At 38.9% G+C, this 13,273-nt stretch overlaps 1 protein-coding gene across 1 annotated transcript; it reads right to left on the reverse strand.

Moving 5' to 3' along the window:
* Positions 1–80: 80 nt before the first annotated feature.
* LOC145469495 (uncharacterized) lies at positions 81–13,238 on the reverse strand. The gene is made up of 3 exons (XM_081453235.1): positions 12,774–13,238; positions 10,037–10,838; positions 81–4,920 (listed from the first exon to the last, which is right to left on the reverse strand). Exons 1-2 carry the CDS (start codon positions 13,027–13,029, stop codon positions 10,075–10,077), a joined length of 1,020 nt encoding a protein of 339 aa, XP_081309361.1. The 5' UTR covers positions 13,030–13,238; the 3' UTR covers positions 81–4,920; positions 10,037–10,074.
* Positions 13,239–13,273: the final 35 nt, after the last annotated feature.

The raw sequence follows: 13,273 nt of genomic DNA on the forward strand, positions 1-13,273 counted from the left end.
ATACATTTCTTTCAATGTCACTTGCGAGAATTTGGTGACTCATCAAGGGAACATCCTTAAGTTCATGATTTTATTTATTCTGACTAATTATTTTCACCTGTCTGCTTCACCGCATGAATTACTTGTATAACACCACACACTAGCCAGACCAGGTGACCTATAGACCTTACAACAAGAGCTGTGCTATTCTTACTCAGAGGATTAGGTTCTAGAAGCTATTTCTAGAAAATTAATTCCAAAGTGTTGGGTTATGTCTAGGGCGTGACAAGAGTTGAAAAACAACATGCACGCGAAGAAACATGCAACTTTAAAGCGTTTTATCAATCTTTTCAGCCAAATATAAATAAAAACACGATTCAGTATTTCTATAACTTTTATTGTGTAAACTCTGTTTTGCTTTCTATTATGAATAAATTATAAAAACATGTATTTACCACAAACAAGCGATTTACATTATATAATTATATTTGCTCAGCGTGGCATGCATATGTGAAAAGGACAACTTTGAGCTGTGCTACAATAGTAATTGACATAAACTTATACATAAAGATCCTTACAGAAAAGCTTCTTGCAGTAATCCCAATGCAAGGGGTAGCTTTAATGAAATTACATGAAGTCTTTAGAGTATGAAGGGAAGAACACATTTAGCTAAGTATCCACAGTGACATGATTGTGGAGACAACTTTTCAATAAATTAGTAAGACGAACTTTCTGCACAAATAGGTTGTTTTGTGAAATATTAGGCAAACAAATCTTCTCTTGATCAGCTACCTTCTTCCTTAACTAATGATTTGCATGCATATCAATAACTTGTAAAGTTCAATGATCACACCCATTTCAAAAGATTTTCTTTGATTTTTTTATTATTTTTTAACTCATTCCCAGATAACAGGTTGAAGTTCTTCATTCAGTTTTCAAATTCTACTTATCTTCCCATTTATGCCCTATATGTTTTGCAGAGAGAATTTCACTTTTGGTCTACTTTTTTTGGCTTCTAATGTGGTGAGGTGCTTAATCCTTATAGTCTGCCTTAAGCTAGCTATAAATGGAATTTAAAGAAAGTGAAAAATATAACCAAGAAATACTACCAAGAACAGAGGGGGTTAATTATCAATAAGCCTTGTTTTTACGTTTACGTGACCTGATCATGCAGCCTTGATTTCCATAACAGTGTTGTTTTGAAAAATATCGCCATCCTTTTATTCTCAGTCACTTTGTGTAATAATGACTTTGCCACCTTCAAGTATGTAAAGGGTGCTTGGCAATTAGCAAAGCGTGAAGTAATTACTTAATTCTTGCCTTTATGGAGACATCATGCACCAACTAGCGAAAACAAAGAGTGTGATTATTATAAGTGTTTTGTTTTCACACTGAATGATCGGACAACTGAGCAAACAAACCTTGGCAAAAAGTCAAGTGAACATAAAATTTACATAATTCAAGCAGTTCACCACCATAAATTTACAATACATTTTTTCAAATTTGATGTCCTGAGAGTAAAATATATGCTTTAAAATATGAATTATTGGTAGCTAGGATCATAATTATTTTGCTAGTTTATAGAAACAATTCTTGAAATTAATGCCAGACTTATGTCTGACTCAATGAAAAACAAATTCACAAAAGGGTACAACTCAAGTGCTGTATGAGGACATCCAATTGCCCTTTAGTACAGTGTTTAATTCTGAACACTCTCAATCAAACAGCGGTCAACATAACACTTAGGGATCCTATTTTCTTTATCTTGTGACTTATGCCAAATGCCACTAAAAATATTTCCATATCTATAATTATGTTAATTTTAAACTGTTTGTTTGTCACAACAAAGACAGGAACATCAATCAGAGCAAGTTTACATTTAGACAATTTTTTCCCTTTATTGTCATAAGATTGCTTTTTCACAGAGGTCTTGCTAATATAAATAACATACTAGTCTCTTTTGTAGCATTAGAGAGGATTGTGTAGCCATGGCTGTAAAGGATTCTATTTACAATGCAAAGCCAAAATTTAAAATAAACTTTGCTAAAGAACATTTAGATGACCTTGTAGTTTTTGTCCTCACTTGCTAATTACTTTTTTCCACAGAGATCTTGATAATACAATACCCATATTAACACCAAAAACCCCTCTGCTTTAAGCTTTGCGGTTTGCCATAATCCTAAGACAAGGGTTCTTCTTAATTATTAAACTTATTCACTATAAGGACTTATAAATCTCTGTTCCCACAGGAATTTTCATTGTCAACGTAAATAATTATCTTCCACTTACTTTCACAAACACGATAAGTTATGTGGGCAAAGTCACGTAGCAGCAATTTAAATTAATCCACATAAACAAACTGCTCGAGAAGCTTTTTGTTTACTGGTTAATGATCCATGGCCGACCTGTATGACTTCCATGCAAATTATATCTTACTTCCCACGCTCAGTTGTTCGATCCATTTTACCTTAACAGCAGTTTTCTCCAGAAATGAACCTTTATAATAAAACTTGAGTTACATCTTAAAATATCTTTTTTACTAGGAAACATTTCAACATATACAAATGAAGCTGTTAGATATCTCATCATATACCTTTTAAGGCACAGGACAGCTACTTAGATGTTAAATATTTGCAACCCAAAAGACTTGGAAAATTATGCAATGCCATGAAGACCTTTTTAATCATAATGTTTGACTCTGCACTCTAATATTAGGAGTAGAAGACCTTTTTAATCATAATGGTTAACTCTGCACATACTTATTAAGAGCTCACTAGATTGCTATAATAGGCCATTTTTGATATATCAAAATTCTAACCTGGCTCTGAGGCTTGGGGGAATAAACAAAACAAATCATATCGAGGTTGAGGGATGAATTAAGTGAATTTGTTTTGTTTTATTCCCCCAAGCGTCGGAGCCAAGTTAGGATTTTAATATAATAATAATATTGAGAATGGCCTATTCAACACCATAGGAAAGATAGGGAAGTGGTACTGAAAAATTGTGTGATACAGCCAGTTGGCATTTCATAACTTATACAAGCGCTTTAATTGTGTCTGTTTATTAAACATCTTATTTTGCTCCAAGGCTCAGGTAAAATTAAGAAAGCAAAATTATATACATGTGCTGCTTTAAATTCTATTCAAAACTACATCCTATGATACAAATTTATCCTGAATGAAAGTTATTCACCAAACAGGTAACTCTAACTAACTATAACAGACAGAAGTCTATATGCTATGCCATTAATTCAATACCTTTCACTGGTTATCTTATTGATCTTTTCCCTTTGGATGCACCTCATCTGATTCACCGCATTACATCAAATCATAACTTTAAAAGTCTAGTATTACTTGTAAGTAGTACACTGATAAAATGACTTTTACTTAAGGTGGCCGAACACAGTTTTCGCACGCGCTTTTGTTGATGCAATTCAGCGCGTGCACAAGGATTGCAAAAACCAAACATGCTGTCAATAGAGCGATCACTTTATTTGTCCAATGCCCACATTATCTGTGTTACTTTTCTCTATAATTGAACGCAGTGTATTGATCATCTTAATCTTTTATTGCAAAGATATGTTACAAAAGGTAACAATGCAAAGAACCCAGCAATTCTCAGCTTTTTCATTGTTACCAAAAGAACCCAGTTAAATGCAGCGCATGCGTAATAAGTCAAAAAATTGGGATTGAATGAAAAATTGCCTTCTCGGAAAAACGCCTTTTTCTCAAGAACCACTCATTAGAATTTCACGAAATTTGACACAAAAATACTTTAGGAAATAAGTAACTGGAGTATTGAAAAAAATTGAACTTTAACGAAGGAAATTCTGGATATTCCAGTGACCCTTCAACAAGGAATAATTAAAGATCTCTCTGTTAAATTATTATCAAAATGGGGTTAACTTGTAAGTATTGTTACAAGCTTACTGCATGCAAATTATAAAGAAAATCTAATGACTAGATTTTCTACAAAATCAACTAAAGCGATTTTAAAGGCCCGTTTATATTTATCCATATTGCCATGGCAATGGCACATACGTCAGCTAAACTATCAAAAAACCAAAGTTTGTGTTGTTAACTTGCTTGCTGCCAATTTTGGTGACCGAGGGATCAAGGGTTTGAGAGAAAAAGGTGAACGAAACACAGGTATCAAAAATTGTGTTCAGCCACCTTATACTTTTTTCTTTTTGATTTCATCTGAAATACTCCTTCTGTACATTCTACATGTGCTTCTTTTAAAAAAAAATACTATTTTCCCCATTTTCACTCTTTCAAAATTGTGGTCTCAGAAAATATCCAAACCTACCCTAAGGAGGGTTATTGGAAATTCCAAGGGGGAAGTGGGGGAGGGGGGAGGTCAAACCCAAAACTCTCTGTGGGAGGAGTATAACGAGATATTTTCTGGAAAAACAAAATGCATGTCAACTGTGCCCCTGGTCCTTTATTAAAGTGAGTGGACACAGTTTCCAGTTCTACTTGACCACTGAATAAAGAGACTCCGGTCTCAATCTGAAGTAAAATAACTGCAAATACCAGTGAGATCATAAGTTATGATTATTTCATCTTACACTGCAGTCTTTTGCTGCAGGTGTCTGTGAAAAGATTACTTCAGATGAGACTAACATTATATGCATGCAGGACTGGAAATTAACAGCAAGACGAAAGTTTGACTGATCAAATCCCCAATCAGGCTGAACATTGTGCGATGACCAGCCTTTAATTCCAGCCCTGCACGCGAGTCTTAAGAGTTCTTTTTATTCAGCTGTCTAGGATAAGTCAAAGCTGTACCATTTGTTTGGCAGTCGCTGGCAAAAGATAAGAGGTTTCCCAGTGAACCTTTGCTTTCTTACACTCTATACTTTTCTATTTTTTTAACACCTTGAATTATTCACTGACCAATGGTAAGTGTGACTTTTATCATACAAGCTACTGCCTATTCCTGCAATAAAGGAAAGTTAACAAATGTCAATGCTTTGTTTAACCAGAAGAGATCTCAAAGTTAACAGTTACAGTCAGCCTCTAAAGTGGACACCTCTCTTAAATGAATATCTCAGTCCCTAAGGCAGGCCCCACACTTAAAAAGATACCTTGGTCTCTGAAACAGACATAAATTATGTTAAGGGAAAAACTCTTCACTAAGGTGGATACCTTGCTATCTTAAACAGACATAAATGTATCTCTGAAGTGGACACCTCTGTCCACAAAAGAGACACCTCAGACTCTACAGTAGACATCTCAGACTCTAAAGTAGACACCTCAGACTCTAAACTAGACACCTCAGTCTCTTATGTGGACACCTCAGTCCCTAAAGTAGACACCTCTCTAAAGTAGACACCTCAGTCCCTAAAGTAGACACCTCTCTAAAGTGGGCACCTCAGTCTCTTAAGTGTACACCTCAGTCTCTAAAGTGGACACCTCAGTCTCTGAAATGGACATCTCAGTCTCTAAAGTGGACACCTCAGCCTCTAAAAAGGACACCTCAGTCTCTAAAGTGGACAACTCAGTCTATAAAGTGGGCACCTCAGCCTCTAAAAAGGACACCTCAGTCTCTAAAGTGGACACCTCAGTCTATAAAGTAAACACCTCAGCCTCTAAAAAGGACACCTCAGTCTCTAAAGTGGACACCTCAGTCTATAAAGGAGACACCTCAGTCTCTAAAGTGGACACCTCAGTCTCTAAAGTGGGCACCTTAGTCTATAAAGTAGACACCTCAGTCTCTAAAGTGGACACCTCAGTCTCTTAAGTGAACACCTCAGTCTCTAAAATGGAAATCTCAGTCTCTAAAGTGGAACACTCAGTCTCTAATGTGGACACCTCAGTCTTTAAAATGGACATCTCAGTCTCTAAAGTAGACACCTCAGTCTCTAAAGTGGACACCTCAGTCTCTACAGTGGACATCTCAGTTCCTAAAGTAGACACCTCTCTAAAGTAGACACCTCAGTCCCTAAAGTAGACACCTCTCTAAAGTGGGTACCTCAGTCTCTTAAGTGTACACCTCAGTCTCTAAAGTGGACACCTCAGACTCTAAAATGGACATCTCAGTCTCTAACGTGGACACCTCAGTCTCTGGGCACCTCTGTCTATAAAGTAGACACCTCAGTCTCTAAAGTAAACACCTCAGTCTCTAAAGTGGACACCTCAGTCTCTAAAGTGGACACCTCAGTCTCTTAAGTGAACACCTCAGTCTCTAAAATGGAAATCTCAGTCTCCAAAGTGAACACCTCAGTCTCCAAAGTGGACACCTCAGTCCCTAAAATGGACATCTCAGTCTCTAAAGTGGACACCTCAGTCTCTAAAGTGGAAAACTCAGTCTCTAAAGTTGACACCTCAGTCTCTAAAAATGGACATCTCAATCTCTAAAGTGGACACCTCTGTCTCTAAAGTGGAAAACTCAGTCTCCAAAGTGGACACCTCAGTCCCTAAAATGGACATCTCAGTCTCTAAAGTGGACACCTCAGTCTCTAAAGTGGGCACCTCAGTCTCTTAAGTGGGCACCTTAGTCTCTAAAAATGGACACCTCAATCTCTAAAGTGGACACCTCAGTCTCTAAAATGGACATCTCAGTCTCTAAAGTGGACAACTCAATCTCTAAAGTGGACACCTCAGTCTCTTCAGTGGACACCTCAGTCTCTAAAGTGGACAACTCAGTCTCAAACGTGGACACCTCAGTCTTTAAAATGGAAACCTCAGTCTCTAAAGTGGACACCTCAGTCTCTAAAGTAGACACTTCAGTCTCTAAAGTGGACACCTCAGTCTCTTAAGTGGACACCTCAGTCTCTAAAGTGGACAACTCAGTCTCTAACGTGGACACCTCAGTCTTTAAAATGGACACCTCAATCTCTAAAGTGGACACCTCAGTCTCTAAAGTAGACACCTCAGTCTCTAACGTGGACACCTCAGTCTCTAAAGTAGACACCTCAGTCTCTAAAGTGGACACCTCAGTCTCTACAGTAGAATCTCAATCTCTGAAGTGGACACCTCAATCTCTGAAGTGGACACCAGTCTCTAAAGTGGACATCTCAATCTCTAAAGTGGACATCTCAATCTCTAAAGTGGACACCTCAGTCTCTAAAGTGGACACTTCAGTCTCTTAAGTGGACAGCTTAGTCTCTAAAGTGGACACCTCAGTCTCTAAAGTGGGCACCTCTGTCTATAAAGTAGACACCTCAGTGTCTAAAGTGGACAACTCAGTCTCTAAAGTGGACACTTCAGTGTCTAAAATGGACATCTCAATCTCTAAAGTGGATACCTCAGTCTCTAAAGTGGGCACTGCAATCTCTAGAGTGGACACCTCGGTCTCTAAAGTGGACAACTCAATCTCTAAAGTGGACACCTCAGTCTCTAAAGTAGACACCTCAGTCTCTAAAGTGGACACCTCAGTCTCTAAAGTGGACACCTCAGTCTCTACAGTGGACATTTCAATCTCTGAAGTGGACACCTCAATCTCTGAAGTGGACACCTCAATCTCTGAAGTGGACACCTCAGTCTCTAAAGTGGACATCTCAATCTCTAAAGTGGACATCTCAATCTCTAAAGTGGACACCTTAGTTTCTAAAGTGGACATCTCAATCTCTAAAGTGGACACCTTAATTTCTAAAGTGGACACCTCAGTCTTTAAAGTGGACACTTCAGTCTCTTAAGTGGACACCTCAGTCTCTAAAGTGGACACTTCAGTCTCTGAAGTGGGCTCCTCAGTCTCTAATGTAGACATCTCAATCTCTAAAGTGGACATCTCAATCTCTAAAGTGGACACCTCAGTTGCTAAAGTGGACACCTCAATCTCTAAAGTGGACACCTCAATCTCTAAAGTGGACACCTTAATCTCTAAAGTAGACACCTCAGTCTTTAAAGTGGACACTTCAGTCTCTTAAGTGGACACCTCAGTCTCTAAAGTGGACACTTCAGTCTCTGAAGTGGGCTCCTCAGTCTCTAATGTAGACATCTCAATCTCTAAAGTGGACATCTCAATCTCTAAAGTGGACACCTCAGTTGCTAAAGTGGACACCTCAATCTCTAAAGTGGACACCTCAATCTCTAAAGTGGACACCTCAATCTCTAAAGTGGACACCTTAATCTCTAAAGTAGACACCTCAGTCTTTAAAGTGGACACTTCAGTCTCTTAAGTGGACACCTCAGTCTCTAAAGTGGACACTTCAGTCTCTGAAGTGGGCTCCTCAGTCTCTAAAGTGGACATCTCAATCTCTAAAGTGGACATCTCAATCTCTAAAGTGGACACCTCAGTCTCTAAAGTGGACACCTCAATCTCTAAAGTGGACACCTCAATCTCTAAAGTGGACACCTTAATCTCTAAAGTGGACACCTCAGTCTCTAAAGTGGACACTTCAGTCTCTTAAGTGGACAGCTTAGTCTCTAAAGTGGACACCTCAGTCTCTAAAGTGGGCACCTCTGTCTATAAAGTAGACACCTCAGTGTCTAAAGTGGACAACTCAGTCTCTAAAGTGGACACCTCAGTGTCTAAAATGGACATCTCAATCTCTAAAATGGACATCTCAATCTCTAAAGTGGATACCTCAGTCTCTAAAGTGGACACTGCAATCTCTAGAGTGGACACCTCGGTCTCTAAAGTGGGCACCTCAGTCTCTAAAGTGAACACCTCAGTCTCTAAAGTAGACATCTCAGTCTCAAAGTGAACACCCCAGTCTCTAAAGTGGTCATCTCTGTCTATTAAGTAGACATCTCAGTCTCTTAAGTGTACACCTCAGTCTCTAAAGTGGACACCTCAGTCTCTAACGTGGGCACCTCAGTCTCTATAGTGGACACCTCAGTCTCTAAAGTGGACACCTCAGTCTCTAAAGTAGACACCTCAGTCTCTTAAGTGAACACCTCAGTCTCTAAAATGGAAATCTCAGTCTCCAAAGTGGACACCTCAGTCTCCAAAGTGGACACCTCAGTCTCCAAAGTGGACACCTCAGTCCCTAAAGTGGACAACTCAGTCTCTAAAGTGGACACCTCAGTGTCTAAAATGGACATCTCAATCTCTAAAATGGACATCTCAATCTCTAAAGTGGATACCTCAGTCTCTAAAGTGGACACTGCAATCTCTAGAGTGGACACCTCGGTCTCTAAAGTAGACACCTCAGTCTCTAAAGTGAACACCCCAGTCTCTAAAGTGGTCATCTCTGTCTATAAAGTAGACATCTCAGACTCTTAAAGTAGGCAGTTCAGTCTCTTAAGTGGACACCTCTGTCTCTAAGGCAGACACCTCTTAAATGAACAGACACAAGTCTAAAGTGGACATCTCAGTCTCTAAAGCAAGCATCTCTCTAAAGTGGACATGTGACACTCTAAAGTAGACACTTTTAGTGAACACTTCAGTCTCTGGAGCAAACCTTCTCTTGTTGAAAATTTGAATGAAACCCCTAAGGGAGAACAATCTGGGAGTGGATCAAATTTTATTTGAACCCTGAAAGATACCATTCTAAATAAGACCTGTATTGACATAAACAATGATTAACACATAATCACCAAATGATTGATCTACTGAAAATTTTGTACCAGACCTATCTAAACCATAAAAGTGATAAAATCTATCAAAATCTAATTTAAGATAGTTTGCTAGACAAAGACATTCAATGAACATCCTAAATAAGATCAAAATTCTACATTAACAGCCCTATAAACAAGACAGTGTTATCCTCTGAAAATGTGCACTCTGGATGAACAGTTGAAAAACTGTTCCAAGGTAGCACCCAAAGCTTGTTTTGTAAAAGGAAGGGGGAGGAGGGAAGCAACTGACACTAATACAAGCAGCTTGCAGAGCAATACCAATGTGGAGGTGAAGGTTGTTTCAAAAATTCTACAATGCATTTCCCCCCTTTTCCAAAATTTTATTTTCTTGGTGTTGATTTTTTTGGTGATTCACCTGAATCCCAGTCAATTTCTTTAGATTCTCAGCGAATATCAGATGCTTTCTCAGGAGAGCATTTTATTAGACAAGTTAACACCTTCACTTTTTTTTCACATATACTTGCACTTAAAAGCTTGTAGTTTAATTCTCGAAGGATTCACCTCAATGCTCTACTCTACTACCTTACCTTGAAGGAAAGGCCAACAGAAATTCCCCAATAACACGCTATCTGTACTCATCACCACAATCTCCAGTTGTCTCAAACAAGTCATTTCCTTTGCTGAGAGTTTGCTCAAGTTTCTGGATTTCATCTGAAGTAAGCTCCAGGTCAAGAAGCTTCAAATTTTCTTCAATATGCTCAGCGCCAGGGACACCAAACCTACACCCAAGTATAATGCCAGCGACTTCTGGTTTGTCTAAGATGTATCGACAAGCAACATTAGCTATGGTGCTGTTATATGCCTGTGCAATCTCGGACAAGTTAGACAAAAGTTCTTGAAACAGCTCCCAGCTACCCCATGCATCGATCATCTGCTTGTACTTTCCAAGGGACGCCGTATGTAGCTCCGCCCTTTTAACTGGCTCCTCCTTGTTTAGATATCTGTCAGATATGAGACCACCACCCAAAGTACCATAAGCCAAGAGTTTAATTCCATGCTCACGGCAAAGCTTGATCATCTTCTGTTCGGGACGGTGATCAATGATAGAATACTGAACTTGATTACTTGAGATGCTAATTCCTTTTTTGATGATTTCATTAAGATGTCTGGTGTTAAAGTTTGTAAGTGAGAGTTCTCCAATCAAACCTTCATGTTGTAGTTCACTAAGATAGGCAAGAGCATCAAGATAGCGGCTGTCAGAGTAATCCCACCAGTGGAACTGCAGCATGTCAAGCTTATCAACACCCATTCGTTTCATGGCAAGACGAACACGTCCTTTGGTAATTTCCCTAGTTATCGGGCCTGGCTGAGGAACCCATTTAGTTAGTGCTGTTGATGAAAATCAGTAAATAATGTGAAATTGTTCTATAGTGCTGTCAGATTGAAAACAATTAGATGGTTTGCTCTCAGTTTCTACATGTACGTTTGATATTGTATTGCACTGCCCCCATGTCAACTACCATACAACAGAAACCTTGAGCTCATAATCCATAATAAATAGTTCATTCTTCTTTGGGGAGGCAGGAGGAGGGGACCTTCTATACAACTATGCTGCGAGTCACTAGTGGCGCGAGCATCGGAAGACGAGCAAAAAGAGAGACAGCAATGGTTTTATACAACATTTTGATTGCCCCGCACTCTGGTGACGGAACAACTCTATTGGTCAGTCTAGGAAATTAAGACGCACATCTGTCAGTAGCCCTTTTAAGTGACATACAGTGCACACCAAACTCTGTTTTTGTCTCCTACGGTGTGACTCCTGCAGTTCATGACATTTGCCGCTCTAATTTTAATTTCGATCTTGCGACCTTTATATTTATAGTTCAAGAAAATACCCATACCTCTCCCATGGAAGGGATTTTTTCTAAGACCCCCCACCCCTCTGGAAATTCCAGTAAAGCTTCACACATTTCTTTAAATTTTTTGGTCTTACAGAACCTCCCACCCCCCAGGAAATTCCAATCCCTTCTGTGGGGGGAGTATGGATATTTTCTGGACCTGCACATATTGGTTTTATGCTTCACAGTTGTTTTTGAAGGACTGTGGTATAAGGAGGACTTTAAAGTAGAGTAGAGCCATTTGAACGAGCAGTATGAAAATTTTTGAGTGGTTATAGGTCTGTTGTTAGCTGCAATCTGTTGAACCATTCATTGCATCTTACTAGATATAGCTTTGATCGATTCTTATAAAAAATTAGACACTGGAGTCTCATATCAAAAAAGGGAGGAGGTGGCATTGATGTGACCTGTCAAAGTAGCATCCAAAATGCTGTATGAAACCATTGCTGTCTCTCTTTTCGCTCGTCTTCCAATGCCCACACTACCAGTGGCTCGCAGTTACTTTCGCATGCTTACTTGTTTTGCATTCTTCCCCATGGATTTTCAAGGAAAAAAAAAGACTGCTCACAGTCTAAGGAAAATAATAATCATTAGCTTGCTCAATCAAGATGGCTGAATACTGGCCTTGTCCTTTTTTGTTGTTTTTGTTTATGGACCTTGACTCCATCTCAGTCCATAAATCCACAAGCTTGGTCCATAAACAGGCAAAAAAGAACTTGGCCAATATCCAGCCATCTTGACCTCGCACTTGGTCAGTAACCCATATGTATGGGCCTCTGTGGGTCCAAGCCATCAGTGAGAAATCATTTTCATCTTAAATCTCAGCAGATATGTTTCATGCATTGGGGATAGAAAATACTTGAAAAGAGTGGTCAAGTAACACAGCATGTGTTAGATGGAAAAAAGAGCCTCACTGGCAGACTACTGCAGAGTTTTGGCAAAATAACGCTTGATTTAAAAATTCAAGTGAAATGATAAAAAGAAGCATCTGCCATCCACTGGTTTATATCATGAATGCAAAAACTGGAATCACTGTATGACACTTATCTAATTTGATAGAGATGAAACGGAGGATTTCCCCCTTGGTGTGTTTTAAATCAAAAGTGACAAATTTAATTAACAGAATGTTTAATACTGGTAGCAACACTAGGATAAAAAATCTTGAACTTCACTACTTTTTCTTGCAAATAATGTTTGCTTGGTCTATGAACTTGATAAATTTTTCGGACTCAGTTTGTTCAAGAAATGGTCACAGCTATATAAAAAAGTGATATTGAACAATTTTCAAGATCAAAAAATGAGCTTTTTCGTGCTGACTGTAAAGTTACAAACAGGTGAATACGTCGACAAGCCAACATAAACCTCAAAATGCACAAAGCACAGTACTTTTCCAAACTTCACAGAAATATTACAATTTAAAACTTGCCTTGCACTTTTTTAGCAGACTCCTCGCCTCGTTCTTCCCTCAGCTGCTCTAAAAAATCGCCAAAGATTTCCTCCGCGGGACCATAAATGTCAGCCATATCGAACGTTGTCAAACCCGCGTCAAAATATTTGAACATTTCTCGAGAAGCCTTGTTGGAATCAATCGCACCGTGACTGCCCGAAACTTGCCACATTCCGTTTAAAATCCGGCGGATTTCCAGACCATTCTTGAGACGACACAAGGGAACTCTAGCCATGATTTTTTATATGCTCTTGACTTGGTTACGACCTGCCTCCCTCCTTCTCTCCCAAGTAAAATCAAAATGGCGCCACTGTAAAGTTTGAACCAGTCCCCCAACCGATTTTACAGTCACGCTCACTTTTCGTTTTTGTATGTCATGCAATTATTCACTTCAGGAATATGGCACACAAAAAATACTGAGACAAACGCATGATTCGTGCAAATAGCAGACGAATTTCAACAAGTTCGAATATCTGATA

This window comes from Orbicella franksi, chromosome 15 (genome assembly GCF_964199315.1).
Source record: "Orbicella franksi chromosome 15, jaOrbFran1.1, whole genome shotgun sequence".
NCBI lineage: Eukaryota > Metazoa > Cnidaria > Anthozoa > Scleractinia > Merulinidae > Orbicella > Orbicella franksi.

What these genes read in the sequence shown, in the direction of transcription:
- LOC145469495 (XM_081453235.1), bottom strand. Translation starts at nt 13,029, where the DNA reads ATGGCTAGAGTTCCCTTGTGTCGTCTCAAGAATGGTCTGGAAATCCGC. An exon ending in GTCTGCTAAAAAAGTGCAAG is followed by an intron (nt 10,839 to 12,773) that starts GCAAGTTTTAAA and finishes TTTCATCAACAG; the next exon opens with CACTAACTAAATGGGTTCCT.